This window comes from Lytechinus pictus, chromosome 7, assembly GCF_037042905.1.
Source record: "Lytechinus pictus isolate F3 Inbred chromosome 7, Lp3.0, whole genome shotgun sequence".
Lineage (NCBI taxonomy): Eukaryota > Metazoa > Echinodermata > Echinoidea > Temnopleuroida > Toxopneustidae > Lytechinus > Lytechinus pictus.
The window spans coordinates 24,264,168-24,284,758 of record NC_087251.1 but is presented as its reverse complement, the minus strand read 5'-3'; the positions used below and the strand labels follow the sequence as shown (position 1 = coordinate 24,284,758).

General features: G+C 37.9%; 1 protein-coding gene across 1 annotated transcript; it reads right to left on the bottom strand.

Annotated features, from left to right (window-relative positions):
• Positions 1-3,937: 3,937 nt before the first annotated feature.
• On the bottom strand, positions 3,938-20,093 carry LOC129264710 (delta-like protein 1). The gene is made up of 11 exons (XM_054902631.2): positions 19,426-20,093; positions 18,897-19,187; positions 18,378-18,429; positions 14,638-14,892; positions 11,403-11,457; positions 10,532-10,662; positions 10,141-10,298; positions 9,693-9,903; positions 8,460-9,540; positions 7,652-7,715; positions 3,938-5,614 (listed from the first exon to the last, which is right to left on the bottom strand). Exons 1-11 carry the CDS (start codon positions 19,504-19,506, stop codon positions 5,609-5,611), a joined length of 2,385 nt encoding a protein of 794 aa, XP_054758606.2. The 5' UTR covers positions 19,507-20,093; the 3' UTR covers positions 3,938-5,608.
• Positions 20,094-20,591: the final 498 nt, after the last annotated feature.

Genomic DNA, 20,591 nt, shown 5'->3' with positions numbered 1-20,591 from the left:
ACCAACTTGACTGAACCATATGGTATCAAACTTAACTCCACATGTTCAGGGAGGAATTAATCATTGCATCACTTGACAATGAGGAGAAAATTAGAATATTTCATATTTCATATAGTAAAATACAAAAGAAATAGAGAGTGGATGACGTCATAGTCTCCTCATTTGCATACCAGCCAGGATGTGCATATTATAACTGTTTTGTGAAATTAAGCAAAACTTTAAAATGTCATAACTTTCTAATTTTACATCCAATTTTGATGAAATTTTCAGTGTTATGCTTGTTGGATTTTTCTCTTTTTATTCAAATCAACTTTTTGTTGGGGTGGACTTTTCCTTTAATTAGTAATTTTTACGCAATCATGGCAACGGGAACTCTTGGATAGTAAGTGTATCGCTGTCACCTCCACAACAACAACAACAAATCAACAACTCGTTCTTGAGTTGACCCATCAGATTAGAAGTGAGAGCTCCTCGTTGACCGGCTTATCATCGAAGCTAAGGTAAAACTTTTTTCCGATGGACCTTCATAATTATGAACCTGGTCTTCTTGGAATAGAAATAATTTACACAATCAATCAACCTTCAACTCGCCTTCGCATACAATAATCTACCTTAGATCTGTAGATCAAGGAGACAGAGGTATGCCCTTGCTTGTAGACCAGGGAAGATTGAAGTTGGACCCCTTCTACTTTAGACCACAGATGGTCGGCTTGGTCTGGATGTTGATGTTGATTGATCTTTCATACCATATGGCCAATTATCATCTTCCTTTCATCTTGGTCACGATGACCATTGATGAAACCGATATGGGCCACAGTGAAGACAACATTGAATGTGTACGCGTAGATGTGGCAGAGGGTGGGTGAATGTGCGTGTGGGAGGTGGGTGCATCCATCTCCGGCCTTCATGTCGGTTTTATTTTTTGACTTGCTGGAATAAACCAAGACAATAAAACACCTGTATAAATAGAATCTTATCAGAAAATATAAAGATGCCTATAGAAAATGATTAATCAAACATAAAAGACCACAACTCACTTCGCATAAGGATGGGAGCAGCCAAAATATTAAGATTAGACCTTCATCGGGGACAGAATTTATGTTAAAATTTATGCATCATTGGGGAAGTTTAATGGAAAGAGCGGAGGGTTGGAGCTAGAGATTTTTCGTTCAAAGAATCCAATCTAAACATTATAAGTGCATTAATTTTAACAATCATGCCTAAAGGAGAATTATCTCGACTTAACAATAACATCGATCATTTTCTCTTTTTTGAAAAGTTGGGGTGTTTGTACAGGCCATGCACCCCACCCCCCTGAAAAGTGAAATCTCAAATGAACAAATTTGATTGGTCCGGTACTATTTGCCCTTAAGACATCACCGCAGGTATAACCCTAATGTTATCAATAAAGTTATATAATGGTGAGTTAAATAATGAAATAAGCCACTAGAGCAGGTTTACCGAACCCCCCAATTTCATTTATATAATTCATATTTTATTGCGTAAGAATTAATAACTTTACAACAATGTATGATTTAGGTGCAAAACTTTGCGATCAAATGTGAAATGAACCAAAATCAGCCAAAAGTATTCCAACGTGTTTCCGATTTGTTCAAGTAACTTTTTGTTTGACTGTTAAATTAGGGATTTTCAAAAACCTAATTGTTTTCAGTGATTATGCTTATCTTTGGTCATCGTCTACCTAACAGAAATTGAGAATTTGAAATATTTCAAGACCCACATCTTTTAGCACGATTGAAATATGATCTTTGTTGCCATAATGACGACGCGATATATAAATCTACTTGAAAAAAAAAATCAGTTTAGAATAAAGCACCACAAAACTCATTTTCCATCGGTCTCACGGTCTGAGAAGGGTCTTTCAATGGGGCCCCCTTTCAATACCCCCACATCTTGCCCGCATATTTCCCGTTTCATTAATTCAATCTTCTTTTTATCTCTGTCGACCCCCTTCGATTATTCAACTCCAAGGCCTATACTTATGTGCCATTCGAAATGATCGTATTCGATAATTTCTTTTATTTGTGTTATGACCACGTACCTGCATATAGTACGTGGCCATATTTGGTGGTTTTGAATCTGTAACCCCCCTCCCTCCCTCTCCAATCTCTCTATATTTTCTTTCAGGTCTGCGAAATGTGTTTTGATTCGTCGACATGCCCTCTTCGCACATAACATTCCGTCAGTATGTAAGGTTCAAAATTATGAACACTGTAAACATATTAATTTTCTTTGTACTTATTTTTTAATGCTGAAATGAAAGAGGATTTGAAAAATAAATTATAGAGTTAAATGCCATGAAATAAAATTAATGTTCATTTTTCCTGTGGTGTTCTGGTCAATAATAGGCCTATATCGAAGTATATCCCCCCCCCCCACATACACACACGCACATTCACCCACACAATCCTACATCTTCTCTCTCGCTCTCTCTCATTTTGCTTTTTGTCATTTTCTAAAATGAGCACCAGTGGTCTGTTGAAGATCACACCGTGGGAAAGCTTGAGCATTTTGTTACCCATTACAGTGAAGCTCCTCGCATTACCCTCTAAAGAATACTGCTCTTTTCATGTCACAAAGGCGTTGTAAACAACAGCACTGTGCGCGCAAAGAAAGAAAGTAAAGCCGTAAACGCACGACACTCATTGTATGTTCTTGTTGTATTTACAAACTATCATGTCACCTGAATAGGAGCTCTGAAAAGATTCGGGAGCAAGATAAATTACAGTGATTTTCCGAGGAGGATTTAGTAATGACATCAGGAGAGTCGTTAAGTATAGGTGAGTGGTTAGGATTATAGTGGCACCTTCTTGCACAGTCTTTGCGGGGATGTGCAAAAAGTCTCAAGTATCTGATTCTTCTTGAATCTTAGCATGGAAAAGATCATCTAAAACAACGCGTTTTCTCACCTAAAATTTACCCCAACATAACAAGAAAAAGCTTTAAATTATTCTCCAAGTTCTGTCGAGTATGTTTCCGGGCAATTCCAAAGTTTGACTCAGATATATGATTTAAATTCAGGTCAACATGGTCAACCCCAAGAAAAAATAGTAGAAAAATGTGGATTGAACACAAAGAGAAAAATAAAACAAGCATAACACTGAAAATTTGATAATAACAGATATAAAATAAGAAATTTGTGACATTTAAAATTTCGCTTATTTTTCACAAAACGATGAGTTTCACATAAACATGACCAAGGACGTAATTAAATGAGAAGTATATATTATTTCGTTTCATTTTATTAGGGCTTATTTGAAAAATGAAATATTTACTGTGATTAGATGAAGAGTTTATATATGTATCATCAATATGATTTTATAGGCCCCAAGATCGAAATATTATATATCATAATATACTAAAGAAATATTGGATGTGACTCTTTTTGTATAATCATTGGCTCCTCATTCGAAAAATGTTTTATGCCAATAGGGTAAGATCTTATTAAAATTCCAGTGCTATTGTCGTTTGATTTTTTTTTCATCTCAAATGGGCTTGTCGACTCGGGTGGACTTTACTTTTAACTAATAAATCAACTTAACATGCCCCCTCCGTAAATATGATTTTGGATGCGTTCCTAACTTTGGATTAACTTCAAAATTCATAATTTTCCCCCAAGGTGTAATATACCAGTTCATAGTATTTGTTTACACATTTTATAAAACTATTTTCTTTCACCCCCCCCCCCCTCCTTCTTTGTGTCTCTCTTCTGTCTACCTCAATCTCTCAAGGAGTTTTCTTTTTTCTCTCTCATTTCTCTCATTGAAATCTCTTAATTAATGTCCTTCTCTCTCTCTCTCTCCCTACCTCCCCCCTTCTCTCTCTCTCTCTCACTGATGTTACACAATACTTTAACAGTCACATTTCTCATTACTTAAATGACAATTACGAAAATATAAAGAGAAATACAAGCGAATTTTCGGCGGTAACTTTTTTGCGTTTTCTTTATTCGATTTTTCGAATGCCAACAACAGTACCAAGAATAAGTGCTCAACGTACGACGAGAGTTGTTTGAAGTTGAATTAATTTTTGTTTTATCCACATTATGTACAAACTGTACACTTCTGAGCTATAGAAATATACATAGCATATACAAAAACTTCTTTAACATGTGTAGTAAAGTTGGCCAAGAGCGTGAACACTTTAATTCATAACAATATTGTTGAATTTTTTGAATCTCTCAAAAACATTTAAATATTAATGTTAGTGATGAGTTGTATTTGTAAAGCTAACAATAACACGATTGCTCGCAATATATGAGCACAACGACTTACATTTTGGTCCCTCTGCATAGCAAAAATTAAGTTACAAAGTGAATTAATTTATAAAAAACCACATGGCTTTTCATATATTTACCTTGCTATAGAATTCCATCAAAATTCATTTGACAAGGAAACGACTTTGTCAATATTCCGTTTCTCATGTGTTACAAGTGATTAATGATAGAATTCTATGGAAACAACTACATACGTCACAAGAGTACGATTAAACGTATGCTTCACATCATAACTTTGTTTAAATAACAGAATCAAACGAAAAATCTCAACTCACAAAAATATATAAAATATATCAAGAAAACTTTATATCTCAATAATTTAACACATCAGTAGTAGTAATAGTAGAAGAAGTAGTACATGTTCTACAATGTGTACTTTAAAATTTTTCTTATTAAATCTTTTTTTTTTCATTTTCTTCTCATATTTAATAAATATAAGTAGCAAATTTGGAATACAAAAAACGACTGCTACTTGATAGTCTGCTCTATAGTGTGAATTACGTACTGAAGACTGGTGGTGAGCAAGTCCAATAAAACGGTCATGAATTTCTACACGAGTTTTGAATGAAATTGGCAAGATTCTGCCCGGTATTTATAATGTCACTTTTCACAACACAGCTCCACTGACTGAACATCCTATAGCCTACAGAATTTGAACGTTTTGCAAAAAACCGTATATTGTGTTTATATGTTTCAGATACAGCACATTTCGTGTAACTTTGTACAGAGTTTAATGATGAAATAATGCCAAGAATAAGAACTTGGTGAATCCTGGTTTGTCTCTCTATCCCTCTCTTTCGTCTTTTTTCGGAAACATGATTTTGGGGATATTGTATAGGTGAGCGCCTGATTTATTGGATCTTCAAGTGTGAATAATCATTTAAATTGTCAATTGCAAATTACAGATAACAATAACAATCATTTAAATATTGCTGCGTGTAAAAGAACACAATAATTTAAATTCTTTTATCATAAGTCTTGTTATCTTTCCAAAAAGGCACACAATGGCTTTTTATCTCCAAAAAAATTGTAGACAAATGGATACGAGAGCTGCTTCAACCAGGTAACCTGGTATGGCATGAAAGATTAAACGGTGCATAGAATTTGGTGGCGATAATTGTTTTTTTCTTAAAAGAAATTTATTTAGATTCAATTAGTTTGGCGCCCTCCATTTAATGATTATCAAGTCTCTCCATATCTCTCCGTGGGTGTCCTCCTATGAGCGGCGCTGTTCCAATGGCAGTGGGTAATAGCGTTGAATACATAGCGCATGAAGAAAATAATATTGCAACATCTTCCCCTCTCCTTCTCTCATACCTGTACATAGGAGATATAAATGAAAACATTGGTAAGTTCACATTATCAAATAAGCAGAGAAAAACTATGATTATATGTGATTTTAAGCAGTTAGTTTTAAGGCAGATTGAGAAATGTCAGGTTAATGTTAAACTATAGTTTCAAGCAGTTACTTTTATTCATTTTCTTTTCGGTGGTTGCCTGATCTAATAAAACATGCTGTCGAATGTTTGGTCGTTTTACTCACTCTTTTATTGGACCAAAACATGGTCTTTCTGTGGTGCTCATTAGCATATGAATGTTATGACAACAAACAAGCGTGCAGAGCGGCAAACATAGGTGGCGAGGCACGCGATTGGTCCATACATCGCTTGCACCTGGTACCACTATAAACCACGTGATTCAAACAATCTCCATTCAATCGCGCCGCGAGCTATGCATCAACAATACACCGCCATTGACATCCCTTTTTTTTCTCAGATGCCTCCTATACACATTATTAAAGGTTGCAATTTTTTATTGGTCCAGTATAATTATATGAATACCAACAATATAGCAATTATAAATAATAATATCTGAGTCACATGTATGATTGGTTATCTCTTCTTTTTAAAGTAACCTTTTTAATAATCAAATAGCAATGGTGGAAGATTATTGCGAGTGTGGTTGTGATTTGGTTGGAGTCCAAAGCCTACGTGCAGCGCGGAATAACCTGACCTTACTCGCGTGGATTGTGACCCCCACTTATTAGACGCGAATGGTACATCAGTGTGGTATTAAAATGGCCTCGCGTCAAAGAACGGATATCATTCATTCTCCTATTTTGATGTTGTTTGAGATTTAATCCATTTTTGGATGTATTTACTCTCATTGTCAAACTTTTGCCAAATCAAATCAAAACAGTTAAAACACCCCCATACACTTGGTTAAACTTTTTTTAAATGAAAATCGAGCCATACAATTGAGATTTAAGCCTCAATACTTCGGATGTTAATATTTTGTCAAGACTTTCAACTAAAAAAAGAAAAACATTCTTTTTGTTTCATAATAGCCACGTTCAAATCATGCAAGTTCTTATGAAACGCATGGAGTTGGCTAAGTAGAATAAGATTGGTGTCGTGATAGGTCAGTCCCATTTAAACGACCTGCATTCTCTGCGTGCCGTCAAGACTTGCTCACCATATCCCGATGACTGGCTCTTCTCTTTGATATCTAAACCCCACCATACCCTATCCATCAAATCCATACCATAGACTACCCGCCCATCATGTCATCTACAGAACCCTGTATCGAGAAGACAACCTAAGCAATCGTATACCTGTCACAATCAGTATGACCAATGATTGTCAAAGCTATCAAGCTACTATCAACATCACCCACACCTAAAACCTAGACATGGAGCTGAATCATTTGCACTGTACATAACCCTCATCAGTAATGCTGCAACTAACACATTGGTGCATCAGCGATTGTTTAAAGTGTATTTCAAAAGTCAACCAAAACAGATAGGTTTTGTTATGAAACTTGAACAAGGCGTGTCTTGTTCTTCCTTTAGATGTGTTAGTAGCCGATACTGCTTTTTGAAAATTTGAAGGAAATGTTTAACAATCATTGAGACTACCAAAAACACTTCGAAATATAAACGACAGCACAAAGGCACCGTATTGAGATAGCAAAGTACACTGGCGGTAAAGGTGACAAATAAATGCAACTGCTTGGACTAGTTATACATAATGTTTTGAAAAGAAGTTATGGTATGAATAAAATAAAGCCAATTATGCGGATAAAAACCGGTTATATCACATATCAGTAGGTGGAATGGTGTTATGACTTGCTTATCATAGGAAAGCAACAAGAATCAAAACAAGCTATTAAACACGTTCATCGTCCCTTAGACACCCGATCGAGATTAATATTTAGGTTGTATCACAGATTGATGGAGACCATGGTCTGTAACCCGTTCATTTAGCCGGTAAAACATCACATCTTAATGGAACTCTATTGATTGATGCTAAGCTATAGATCAATGATGAAATAGAAAAGATGGATGATAATTACCTCAGTTGCGAATAATCCAACAGACGTCGGCGTTGTCGTTCCCCTACTATCTTCGACTACAGCCCTAAAGATACAAAAAAAATAAGAGAACATATGTTACTGGGATTATGACTTGTACAAAGAATATCGATCGTCGCTTCCTATATAGTTACATATACATATTCTCGTCAACTTTTCGATCATGGTACAGTTTTAATTAAGCAGACCCGTCGTCAAATACTACTACACCTCGAGCAGACCAGTAAAATACAGAAGCGTTTTATCTTGAGATGATTGCACACAGGAAGCAGACAGAATATACAATACAATAAGGTAAAAAAAGACAAGAAAAATATATATACAAACCCCCAATTCCTGTTTTCATACATTGTAATACCTCATCATGCTAAAATTGGAAGGTTGCTTGTATATTTAAGTCATAATTCGAGATACGGTGTATAGGGAATTTAAAGGGAAAAAATCTTGAGTATTCATTATCTCGACCCTTGAAGGCTTCATCAATGAAAAAATCTGAGAATCAAGATGTAATCCCTAATCGTGTTTAGTCACCATGACAACGGCATCTGAAAATAAAACTTCCTTCAGCGAAGGAGTGCGCTGAACTCTTTGTTTCTATCGAAAAAAAAATTGTTTATGGAAAATATATGATCTCCATCGAAAATTGCATGTATGATAAATGAGATTGAACTCATTCCCTTTCTACAAAGGAAATATGATTGGACTTACATGTACATGTATTACTTCAACACATCTCCTATTTAACATTATCTACAATTCTTATTAGGCAATTGCAAATGTGTATACTTACGATATTTGTGAGATTGTACATGATCCCGTGTGTCTAGGCGTACTCTGTGAAGAAGAGCTTTGGCTAGGCGTTTGCAAAGAGTCTGTTCTCTGAAGTTGCACATGTTTTTCATCATAATAATAATATTCATCTGAGTCTTTTCTCGGATAAGAATGTCTTGCTTGTGGCACATTATGCTTATTTGATGAAGTTTGAATAATCATCAATTTGTTCTTTGAAGGCGGCGGCCTTTCATACTCTTCAATTGAGTAATGATTTGTTTTATGTTGCAAAGCTGACGACGTATTTTGCGAATTTGCTTTGCTATATGTGTCCTGCTCTTTGTTGCACACTTTTTCACTAATGCTCAAGAGAGGCAGTACTTTTTCCTCCTGTGAGAAATTGTCTTTATATGTATGTCTATTTCTGTTATTTGGCGTTGATGTTGTATTTGATTCCAGGTCGTTTTGCCTTGGGTCGGGGTGATGTTGTTTTCTATACACCACAATGATCAGAATAATGACAAGCACAATGACCAATAATCCAAAAGCAACGTATATGACCAGCTGAGTGGTATCTGATAATCCAAATTTGATGGTAGGTGAACTGGTAGCCCGGATGTTAGGCCGTTGTGAACCACGCTGCCAGTCAGTAGGTACGGATGTTTGGACTGGACCAGTAGACTGTGTACATGTTGTACCTCTCCATCCTTCGGCGCACTCACACATGAAGCCTCCCATCACATCTCGTAGGCACGTTCCTCCATTTGCACATGGGTTGTCTCCATCACATACAGTAAAGTGATCTCTACAGTTGGGTCCGCCGAATCCGAAGGCACAATCACAACGGTAGTCATTCAACAAATCGTAGCAAGTTCCACCGTTCTTGCAAGGTGACGAGGCGCAGTCGTTGATGTTGTTTTGGCAGTGATCACCGTTAAATCCGAGAGGACATTCACAATGGACTGAATCAGATTCCGCGCGGCAGGTACCACCATTTAGACATCCACGTGTTGCACAGAGGTTCTCCTCACATTGATCTCCGCGGAAGCCATCTGGACATGTACACTGGTAGGCCACGTTGTTGTTAATGCATGTAGCTCCTGCATGAAGAGGAATAAGAGCAGACATACTATACTAATTAATATGATGAATTCATAATTCATTTCATTAAATATACAATATTCACTCAATATGTGCTGTGAAACCCAGGAAAGACATAAGATATTTTTTACTAAAAGTAATGGTGACCTACCGTTGCGGCAAGGCGATGAAGAGCAGTGGTCACGGATCTCACAGTGAGTGCCCGTGTAACCCTCTTGACAGGCACAGCGGTAGCCATCAAATGTTTCCATACATGTACTGCCATTCATGCACATGTTTGACTCGCATCTAGGAACCTGCTTCTCGCACAGATCCCCCGTCAACCCAACCGGACACAGGCAAGTATAACCGTCGGGACCACTCTGTAATATAAAAGGAAAAATTGAATACATGCATGAGTCAAAATTATGCCATCACATTATGCTCAACGCACACACTTTAATACTGGTGTTTTAGTGTAAAATGAAACCTTGTAACATAACAATACATACAATCAGCAAAATAAGTATCGATGTCAGTCTATGACAAAGCATATAAATATACAAATACAATAAATTATTCATGTTGCATGAGAGCATGTAATGAGAGTAACTACTTACGCTGCAAGTTCCTCCATTGAGGCAAGGACAGGCTATAGCAGTCTCGCATGTCTGGCCAGTGAATAGAGGTGTACAGTAGCATCGATAGTCCAGGATTCCTTCATTTTGGCAAGTAGCGCCATTCAGGCATGGTTGGTGGTTGGTGCAGTAGTTTAAATCTGAATCAGAGTGAAGAAAGAAAGATTGACTTTTGTTAAACATGATGAGACCCTTATGAATTATCACCATATATTGCATAGTTTGGTAAAATTAGTGTAACCTCTTTAACAATGGTGTGATTCGATATTCTTTAAGATCTAACACGGTTTCTACAAGGATTTTCACTATTCAATTATTTTTACAAATATGTATTTCGGACATAATTTAGGTTGATATAAATTAAGATGTGTACCTGTTGTACATAGCAGTCCTCCCCAGCCTTCGTCACAGATACAGTCTCCTGGCTCGTTGCATGTCCCATGTTCACAGCCCTCATAAGTCTGGCATTGGTCGCATGCGGCTCCTTTGTACCCATTGTCGCATCTATCAAAGACAAACAAATATCTTTCATCAGCGTTTCAGAAAATTTTCTTCGCTATGTACAAAATATTTAAGACATAAATGGAAATACGGACTCTGTTACTCAGTAACAGGTGAAGTGAAAAATCTGTATATCGGATTGTCTACGTTTAGTCTCAATTCATTAAGTTTGAATGGAATTTCCACGGAGCTAATAAGTGTGTATTACTTTATCATACGTGACAAGATCACCAGGCATATACAGAGGATCGCCTCGGAATCGTTCTGCATATGCCATCGACATATCTTGGGGAGTGATAATGGAACAAGACGTGGGCATTTGAGCTCAGTACCACTCTCCTGTATATCTTGTAATTTAATCAACGCTGCAGCTTCATCGCGACACGCGTGTCGTATAATCTTCTAAGAGGTAAAAGGCGTTTGGGTTTTACAGATTTAATATTCATATGTTTTCAAGACACCGACCTTGTTCGGAACAGGGATCAAAGTAACTGGACAAGAAATATGAGATGGAGGGGAAAGAGGAGGGAGGTTGCTTCCAAAAGGGCTTACATTTCAAGTTAAGGATAGAGGCAGGGGATGAATGGCGTTCTGTTTTAATTCTCATGATCTCTTCTTAACAGCTCCTGAAAATTTTAATTTATATATTGTTTATATTTGGAATCTCAACATCTTAGAGCATTTTCGCCAATCTTATAAAGATTATTTCAAACAGAAATATATACGTGTCTTCATATACTTACTTGCAAGTGTTGGGCTCATCGCAGGAACCATGCACACATTCCTCTGAACAAACGGCTGTAGAAAAGATAGGATATGAGAAAAGGAGAAAAACGCATTAGAGTTGATGAATGAAAACAAATGGCTGAATCAATGGTACATTAGCTATTCTGAAGAAAAATTGCCTAGCTAAATTTACTGCGCATGCTCTGATTGCCGTGAAACTACCCTGGTGGTTCAATATAAGCAGTTACACAAGCCCATTGACATAGCACTCGCTCTCCGGCTGCGCTATGTTTGTCTTCAGCTCATGTTCAACATCCCTACCTCTTTGGGGGACCTCTAGAGAGTTCATGTTGCATCTAACCAAACACCCTTCACACCTAACATCTTTGAATTTGTCACTTGCATTGTCATCTTGTTTCTGCCATTCTTCTTCCTCCATCCCTCACTATCTTACTCGTGCTGTCTCTCGCTTTGCTTTCCCCTTTCATATTTTTGAGTGTTTTGTAAGGAAGCTTGAACAAACGTAAAGATTGAATCGATGAGGAAAAACCTGGCTGACCTAACCGCTTACTATAAAATCCGTCGGGCTTTCCGTCACAGCGATGGTGATAAGCTCACCGCCATTTTACGCCTAGATGAACTGAAAATGTGAAGGAACGAGTAGATCGAGGCACGCAATCTTAAAAGCGCTCCAAATCCCCATGCATCCTCCTCTGTATCCTTTTAAATACAGCTGGAGGGGTTGTATATGTTAATGAGAAATCGCAATTCTTCATCAATGAATCGTCACCCACGCAACACTACACGAGGTAGTTGTTACATTTTCTACCTCTGATAGTACTCTTCCTATCACAAGAATTCGCATATAAATATGTGCTCATAAGTGGTGTCCGCGAACAAAACACCAATGTATTTTGCTTCAAATTTCTTTTGATTTCATACAATTCGCTCTATATTTTATCATCTTATTATATTGTTAATAAGAACAAACATCCCGATAGCTATATGAGCAGATGGCTCTTTACCCTCATGAATCCCTTAATTTTGCTGGGGGTCAAACCAAAAAGCGACCTTAACGATATTTGAAGAGGGGAATATGAATAGAGTGGCAGGCAGTTCATTATGCTAATGATATGCATAGTGAAATCGTGGTTTTTTTTCTCAGGTCGCGTGTGCTTCAAGAGCTCTAGTCGCGAGTCTATATCTCGCTTGCTCTCTCTCTCTATGGTGGGCCATTGATCAACACAGACTGTTCACAAATGAACCCAGGGGCGTATTGTGGCCTCCATTCAAAATTGAATTCAAGAAAAATAAAACCATTCGTGTTCGTCTGCAACCTTGTTGGCAATTAGCATCATTACTCAATCAATGGAAGAAGAATAATTTGATCTAACCCAGTGATTTTGTGTTCTAAATATTCGTTTGTTTAAAAAATGTATTACACGGAAATTCAGATTCTGAAATAAAAAAAGTAAAAGAAACATAATATATGTTTCCGATTACGAATAATGAATATGGAAAATCTGATTCTTCCCGCTTAAAGAGATAGTTTGAACCAAAATTATTTTACTAATTTTGTATTCGATAAATTGCTATGAAGTCTAGTCTGCACGTGACCTTAAAATTGGCGCGCTTTCAGACAACCAGACGTGCGAATTACACCATAATTCACAGGGAGTCTTTAAAAATTTGAACGTTCATAAACTGAACATTGTGTTTTTCAGCATTATGCTATTTCTAAAGTGAGTTACCATGCCACCAGAAAGAGGATTTCAATGCCATCCCTCTGCCTTCTATTCACAATCTATCAAACGTGAAAGGCACAATGGCACAAGACCAGGTGTTCGTAACAATTCTACAGATGCGCCCTCTGAACGGGTTAAAAAACTGGAGGAAGATCCATCAAGCTCAAGCCATTCTCATCGACATGACTTATGAAAAATATATGGATAGAAAATAGTCAATGTGTGTGTCACAAGCCAATCCATGCAATAAAAAGAGATATGATGAGGAGTCCACCATCGGGATGATTTCGGATAATGTGGACAAAGTGGGAGAATTTATAGATGCATCGCTTGGAGCATGGTATATCCACGCCGGGTATTGTATGTAGGTTCTATGGATCGATGAGACTTCTCATATTTCCACATGGACTAAAAAAAAAACGATTTGATTTGAGGAATGGGTACGAGTGTGGTGATACGGACAGTCATGCAAGCAGAAAAATCATCCGAACGCCTGCATAATGCACCCGTTAAGTATATACAATAGTGAATAGTGCAAACATCACAAAATTACACGTCAATTCATTTCGATTGCGGCATAGGATTGACTACAATCTGTTGGGGTGGCGTGTGCCTCACTCATTGACTGGGCTATTTGAAATGAACTCATAAAACTGAATAATTTATACAAACTTATATTTACTGGAATTCAAATGAAATTTTGACGAAAAGCAGTGAACTAAATCGAACACTGAAAAAATACCCACTTGGTTTTCCCTATTTTAATCAAGAGTAATTTAATATCAGAATAAAATAAATTCATAAAATTACATTTAATTTGTCAACATTTTTTTTCTCGTAATTTTGGGAAATCTCGAAGTACCGGGGTTAGAACGGGAAAAGAACAGACTCTGGTCTAAATTGAATTTGGCAGTTGGAAGACAGAGCTCGTGATGGCAGAGAGGGGCGACTATGCGCGGAATCCCAGATACGATGTGCGATTTTATTTCAATCTCCCTTCACATCCTTCCAATTACCCTAGAGAAATGGCCAAGGATAGAATCCCTCCTGATAGACCACGGATGAAAATAATCTCCCCGCATAGAAAGGAGGATGTTCGATACCTCGCCTCTATGATTGACTCAATTTCGAAGGCTTGATTTATTTTCATTCTTAATTCGAACGGTACGTATCTGGGACACCGCATATTCATGGAAATGAAAAATGGTTTGCAGAAAATAATGAAGCGATGTCCTTTTATGTATTTTGTTGTCAATTTGATGGACATGAACGGTTCCTTGGTAACTTAATTGAATCCGACGCTTATCTATTCAAGTAGCCTGACTCTAAACACTGGGCAACACTGCTATCTTCTGTCAAATAAATAATCATTAGCGCTTCCCGTTTGGGTCTCCCGTATGTAACTTTAGATAACAACATTGTAAGGTGTTATCATTTCCTGGTAAATATTGTGTTTTAAAACATGTATTAATGATACATTAAGCGGCAAGTCTTTTATTTTACTCACCTTTATCACACCAGACACCATCCCATCCTTCCATGCAGACCCTCTGACCCTGGTTATTGCACACGAAATGCCCGAAGATGTCATCTTGAGGCGTGCAGGATTCTTGACACTTGGACCCGTAGAAGTTCTCAGCGCAGACCACCCGATACGAATAGTCCAGAGTGTGCAATGCCGTTGGGTAGGTGAAGTTTGACCACACCGAGCTGGCGTTCAGAGACCTGTGGACCCGGAGCGATTCAAGGCGCCTTCGGGCTCCTGTGAATTGATAGAAATAAAATAAGAAATACAGATTAATTATGGAATGCTATATTTTGGATGAATATTCAAACATTAATTTCATAGTAGTTAATATTTCAAGTTCATTTTATGGATTTTCTTAAATCGTATATGCCTGCTAACTTGACAAACATCAGAGACAGGAGTATCTGCCGTATCAGACTGGCAGTATTCTCTCCTTCACTGGTTAATTTTGAATCGGTCGACCTAACACCCACTCGGCTTATCCAAGCGTCATTGATATCGCTTACACGTGAAGTGAATTCATGCATCAAAAAAGAAAATTAGCATGATTATTCTACCACATTATGGATTGCTGTCCATCCATCTGCCCATTATACCCCAAGCTCGTGGGAAAGCCGCTAGAGAAACAGGTAGGTCGAATGCACAGTACAGTGTTCAATAAGACAATTACCATCCTAGTATACTGACCAAAGGTTGTTGTTAAAAAAAATTAACCGATTTTGCATTTAATGAACATGGATGCATGGGGTTACAAATTTCCCGCGGTTTCGGGGTTCTGGTCCAAGGTCAGCTTTTTATCAGCGGTGTATTGAGATCGCGTGGCAGTCGCGTGGTAGGCGTGCTACAATATACACCTGTCTTATCATATGACCACCCTCCCAAAAGATATTGTGACCTTGACCTCGGTATCACCCTTTCTCTTACTTCAATCCCAGATGAGCAACACTTTGTATCACATGTACATTTTACTCTAGTCCTACTATCAACGATTATCAGCCTATCAATTATTTGATTTCAACATTCGGTATTCATGTTAGAAAGGAAAAATAATGAAGAAAGCACAGAATCTATGTTCTATTATTAGCCGCCTCCCAAAATTGCCTTATATGCAGAGGTTGTTTTGAGGAGAGCGCACAGTGAATGTATTTTCATTGCAAATAGACGGCATTCCAATACAAGCGACCCCAGAAGAACCAACCAATCATACTGGTACCAGCTGCTTCGCATTGGTCGACAAGATAACTGTAAATCTACTAGCTTTAGATTTGGACGTTTTCATCTCTCTCATTTACCATTATGAAAAGCGTACACCGGACCGCCCCTGTTGCTCAAATCGACGTTAAACAGTTGTTCAGTTGTACGAATTTCACCACAAGAACAGTGAAACGGGTGTTAGCCCAAGAGCGCTCCCACGGTTCCATGCAAATTTTAATTACCAACATTTCACCTCCTATAATGTTTCCACATGTCCTTCATTGGTCGTTTTATGACGATGTAACAAAATACGAGTATCCCTGCACATTTGCTTTTGTTTTGTTTCTGTTTTTCCCTTGTCCATCTCCCCAGCTCTGCCTCTCTCACAATTCTTCCGAGAGGCAATGTAAGTTCAACGGGTGAAGGATATGTGTATGGTGTACAGCAAATAATTATATCAGTTTAAAATTGTGTGGTTGGGGCAGATGGCTCTATTCCCACGACCCTCTCATCCAAAACAAGTTACGTACCATAATTCAAGGCACGCGGATAAAAAATGGAAAGCACTATCAGCCCTATACTAACACAATACGATTACGAGTTATGACCCTGGTGTTAAAAACCATATTATAAAAACCTGAAATGATGAACAAAAATGAATATTTCATAACATGCTGGTACACAGTAAATGATGTTATTAATCATACGACGATTGATTAAGTATCTAACATAAGGGCGGGCATCGTTCTACACACAGCTAACCTTGATAATATCAAAGTATTAAATCATTCATTTTAAAAAGCAATTCGAGAACACTCCTCCATATCACAGCCGTCACCATTTACACCCATTAATAAATACACAATAGGTATACATCAAACTCTGTCTATTGAATTACGCTGTGTGCGGACTTCAAGCCGCTAGCCACTGACAGTCAGTCGTACAGTTAGGCAAAAATAACGAAGTCCCACAAAACGAAATGATGAAGTGGCATCAGGGAGATAGGACTGGTTGCAGAAAAGTTGCGGGTCTTTCACGTTATAGTTATCCAATTTCTTTAGGAGTCGGTAACTTCATTTCAAATTTCACTTTTGTTATCATAAATATGATTTTAGTATTTTGCATCCTTCCACAATCATTCGGCATGCAGTAAAACAGGTTTCGTTTTGAGTATTTTCTCGTGTACTTTTCCAAATAAATCCCAGTTCCTGGTATCAGAGGTATGAGGAAAATATCCACATCCGGTGTTTATTCAAGTCAAGACACGAAGGGGGAGGTGCGGACCATGTGTGTCAAAACCTCCACCCCCTAATCATATAGCTGCGGGCAGGGGTACATTTATTGCTCCACGGGCGGAAGTCATTTATGATCATCTATTAAAGTCTGGGCGAAAGAAGGAAGTAAAAAGAAAGGTCGAGATTTGGGTGATATAAGAGCACACAATCACGGGGTAGGGATGTAACATGAATCACATAGGCAGAAAATGAAAGATCATCCAATCGTATGTATTCCATAAGAGATGATTTGAAGAGATGCTCATTCGCTTAGCAAGTTGATATGTCACATCGTATTATTCCAAACATAGTCCACACGTGTCCTGCTGCCAATACTTTGCCCGGTGATGTGAGTCCGTGTTGGTGACAATATAATAATAATCCACAATGAGGTGAAGCATGTAAGCTTGTAAGGAAGCGAGTGGAAAGAAGATGCCTCGATAACAGATGAGTGTCTTCTTATTGACATGACTTTTGAAGAATGTATCCACGGCGGGGTGTGAGTCCTTACACGTATTAACATCCATTCAATTGGAAGAAGTGACACAGGGAAGTCGGGGGTGGGGTGGCGGTCTGGTGGATGCTGCCACATTATTCTTCATTGGTGTCAGTTACAGGTGAAGTGATAGCGATCCATAATTAGTATGGTATAAATCCAACATTTGGACTAGCACAAGATGATGGCGACGTTATGGAGGAAAAATACCTTCAAGATTACAGCGTCCAAATCGAAATAGTTGGAATAATAAGTTCCTTGATCCATTAAGGTACTGGTAGACCCGTTGTTTATTTGTGACATGTTAACATTGCAACAACATAAATGCAGTCAATATGTTAGTAATCTGATAATAAAAATACAAAGTAAAATTCAATCATTTCAATAACATTGTCTCAATAAGATAGGCCTACAATGTAGGATTGTATAGGCCTACGTGTTTATCATTTGAGTTAACATAACACTGCATGGTTGGTAAACCCAATTATGGGATTTCAAGACGAATAATTGAAGTGGAAATCGGACGAATTCCATGAAAAGACCGACAAAATAACGACGAGGAATGCTGAAAACAATGAATAAACTAAATACAAGTAAAATAATGTAGGTCTTTAATTAGGTTTAATGTTATTGCGATGCAATGGCTATTGTATGGATGTGAATAGTACATGTGCCCTTTCTTGACATAATAGAGGGGTGTGTCTGAGGAATGTATTTAAACTCCATTAAAATACACAAACAAAACTAATCCTTACCATCATTGCTGCTCTCGTCGTGCCAGGCATCTAGGGCAAGTGAAAAGTCACCCTGTATTAATAAGAGGAAGAAATTCGTTATAACAATGATAAAATACAAGTGCATCATTGGTGTTACTGATGAATCTCATTCACCAACTCACTGTTGTGTGATACACTTTATTGCATACCACCAAGGAGAAACTGGGACATTTTTTTAAAAGAATGGTTGTTTGAATGGTATTATGAAGGAGAGACCCCCTTCGAAGATGAGTTCAAATTGTATTAAAAGAGTCTACTCAACCATGGTCGATTTCGGTGGGGTTACATACTTACCCCCCCCCCCCCCCCCCATCCTATTAAACACACCAAGGGAACGATCATGCGAAAAGTTTAAATCAGGGAATATTTCCTCGTTCTTAAAGGTCACTTTTCCCCTCGAATTCAAGAAAATAGGAATGAAACTGGTATGAATATTGTTACTTTTAATGGTCAAGATGAACATTGTGATCATGATGATGACAATGAAGGGTAACTTACCGGCCAATCAATATCAAAAGCAATTTGTATTAATCCATCAGTAACTTCAAAAGAATTTTCTCCCAAAACAGATGTATTCCGAAAGTCAAATGTGCATTGTTCTGGCAAGGGTTCATCGGGAATTTCACGAAGAAAATGGAGCAAGCACACTGTAAAATATGTCCTGCAAGGTCCAACACAGAGATCGGTACTTGTATTATTTCCAGTACAACATTGTCCATGGATATCCTTGGCTTGGTCGTTGGAAAAGGAGTTCAGGCGTAGTTCGAATATCCCTGCAGCTGTAGTGACCTGTAGCAAAACACAGAAAAACGGGAAATATTAATATACTATTTCATCCTTCTTATTTTTGTTGTGCAGCATACATGTTAGTTGTTACCAACGTCGTTCGGCAGGCCGTATCTCTCGGGTGAGCGTATGGCCGGTATTGACGGTCAATAATAGTACTGCACCAATGCTACCACGAATGGTGGTGAATTGAGATGGTAGATGGGACAAACGTGAGGTGTAAAAAAAGAAAATTTCTTACCTTAGAAATAATGCTAATCCAATGCAGAGCAAAAATCACTGTATTAATCCAGGTAAAACGCCCCATACTTCCAAAAAACATAGCACGCCAATAAGGCAGTGCAGCCGATTCGTTATTCCTTTCTTGGTAATCGTTCCACTCAACTATCTGCGAGCTTTCAACTTCTAGCAGCTCGATCTGCTCTCTTTGTCATTGCATTTCGGGTACTCTCCGTTTACTACGCCCCGCCCATAAGTGTGACAAGCCGACCAATCAGAGCTCGCACACGCGTGCCTTGGTTTCGAGGATAAAACTGAACATATGATATCAAGAGAGGGCGACAATCTACTTTGTCACTGATCGATGGCAAGTTCTTGCGTTGCACAAATACAATGTCAATTTTGACAGTAGGCCTACTGCGTATATATTCCTCAATTAAAAATATATATTACAAAAATATAGAAGTATAATCTAACTAAAACGTCGGGCAGTCATATACGATAAGCTTGAACTAAGGAAATCGCGAAAATTACTTTTCCAACTGTGAGAAGGTTGCAAGTGTATAATCCAAATAGATATTATTCCTGGTTTGACGCTATCACTTGTTGAGGAATGCAACTTAGCTGTGCTGTATGTTGGTGCGGAGTCGCAAAACTTTGCGTTTGAAAGAACAGTTTCTTGGTAAATACTCTGCTCCGGGTAGGCGCGCTCTTTATATACCAGCTATCGGCTCGTGCCGTTGTTTTGCATATGAATAGGGATTACTACTCTTGGTCGCGTGGTCCTGGATTTTTTTTGTGTGCTTTAAATCCGGATTATCTCTTGCTACGGTCCAATGTTCTCTACCGTAGTCATATAGCTGGGTCTTGTTATTTCTTTATCCCGAGCTCATTTTATATGTTTGCCAACTAAAACCTTCATTATTTTCGGGACTATTTGCTTGCTGTTGTTGTTTTATATTTTTGGGGGGAGGCAGATAGAAGCATTAATGTTAGCTTTAGTTTTAATTTTAGAATAAAACCTTGGAGTACGCGTGCCATCAAAATCTTAAATCCAGATCCTTACTCTCAAATATTTTGGAGTTGGCAACTAAAAAAAAGCTATGTTCAAGTGATCAGACATTTTTTATCCATAGCTGAATGTAGGCCTACATGTTTGATACAGGGTTGTATATTTTTTACATAATG

Coding starts and splice junctions, on each gene's coding strand:
- LOC129264710 (XM_054902631.2), bottom strand. CDS start 19,506: ATGTTTTTTGGAAGTATGGGGCGTTTTACCTGGATTAATACAGTGATT. Junction 18,430..18,896: donor CTTTTGATATTGATTGGCCG/GTAAGTTACCCT, acceptor TTATTAATACAG/GGTGACTTTTCACTTGCCCT. Junction 9,904..10,140: donor TCAATGGAGGAACTTGCAGC/GTAAGTAGTTAC, acceptor TTTATATTACAG/AGTGGTCCCGACGGTTATAC.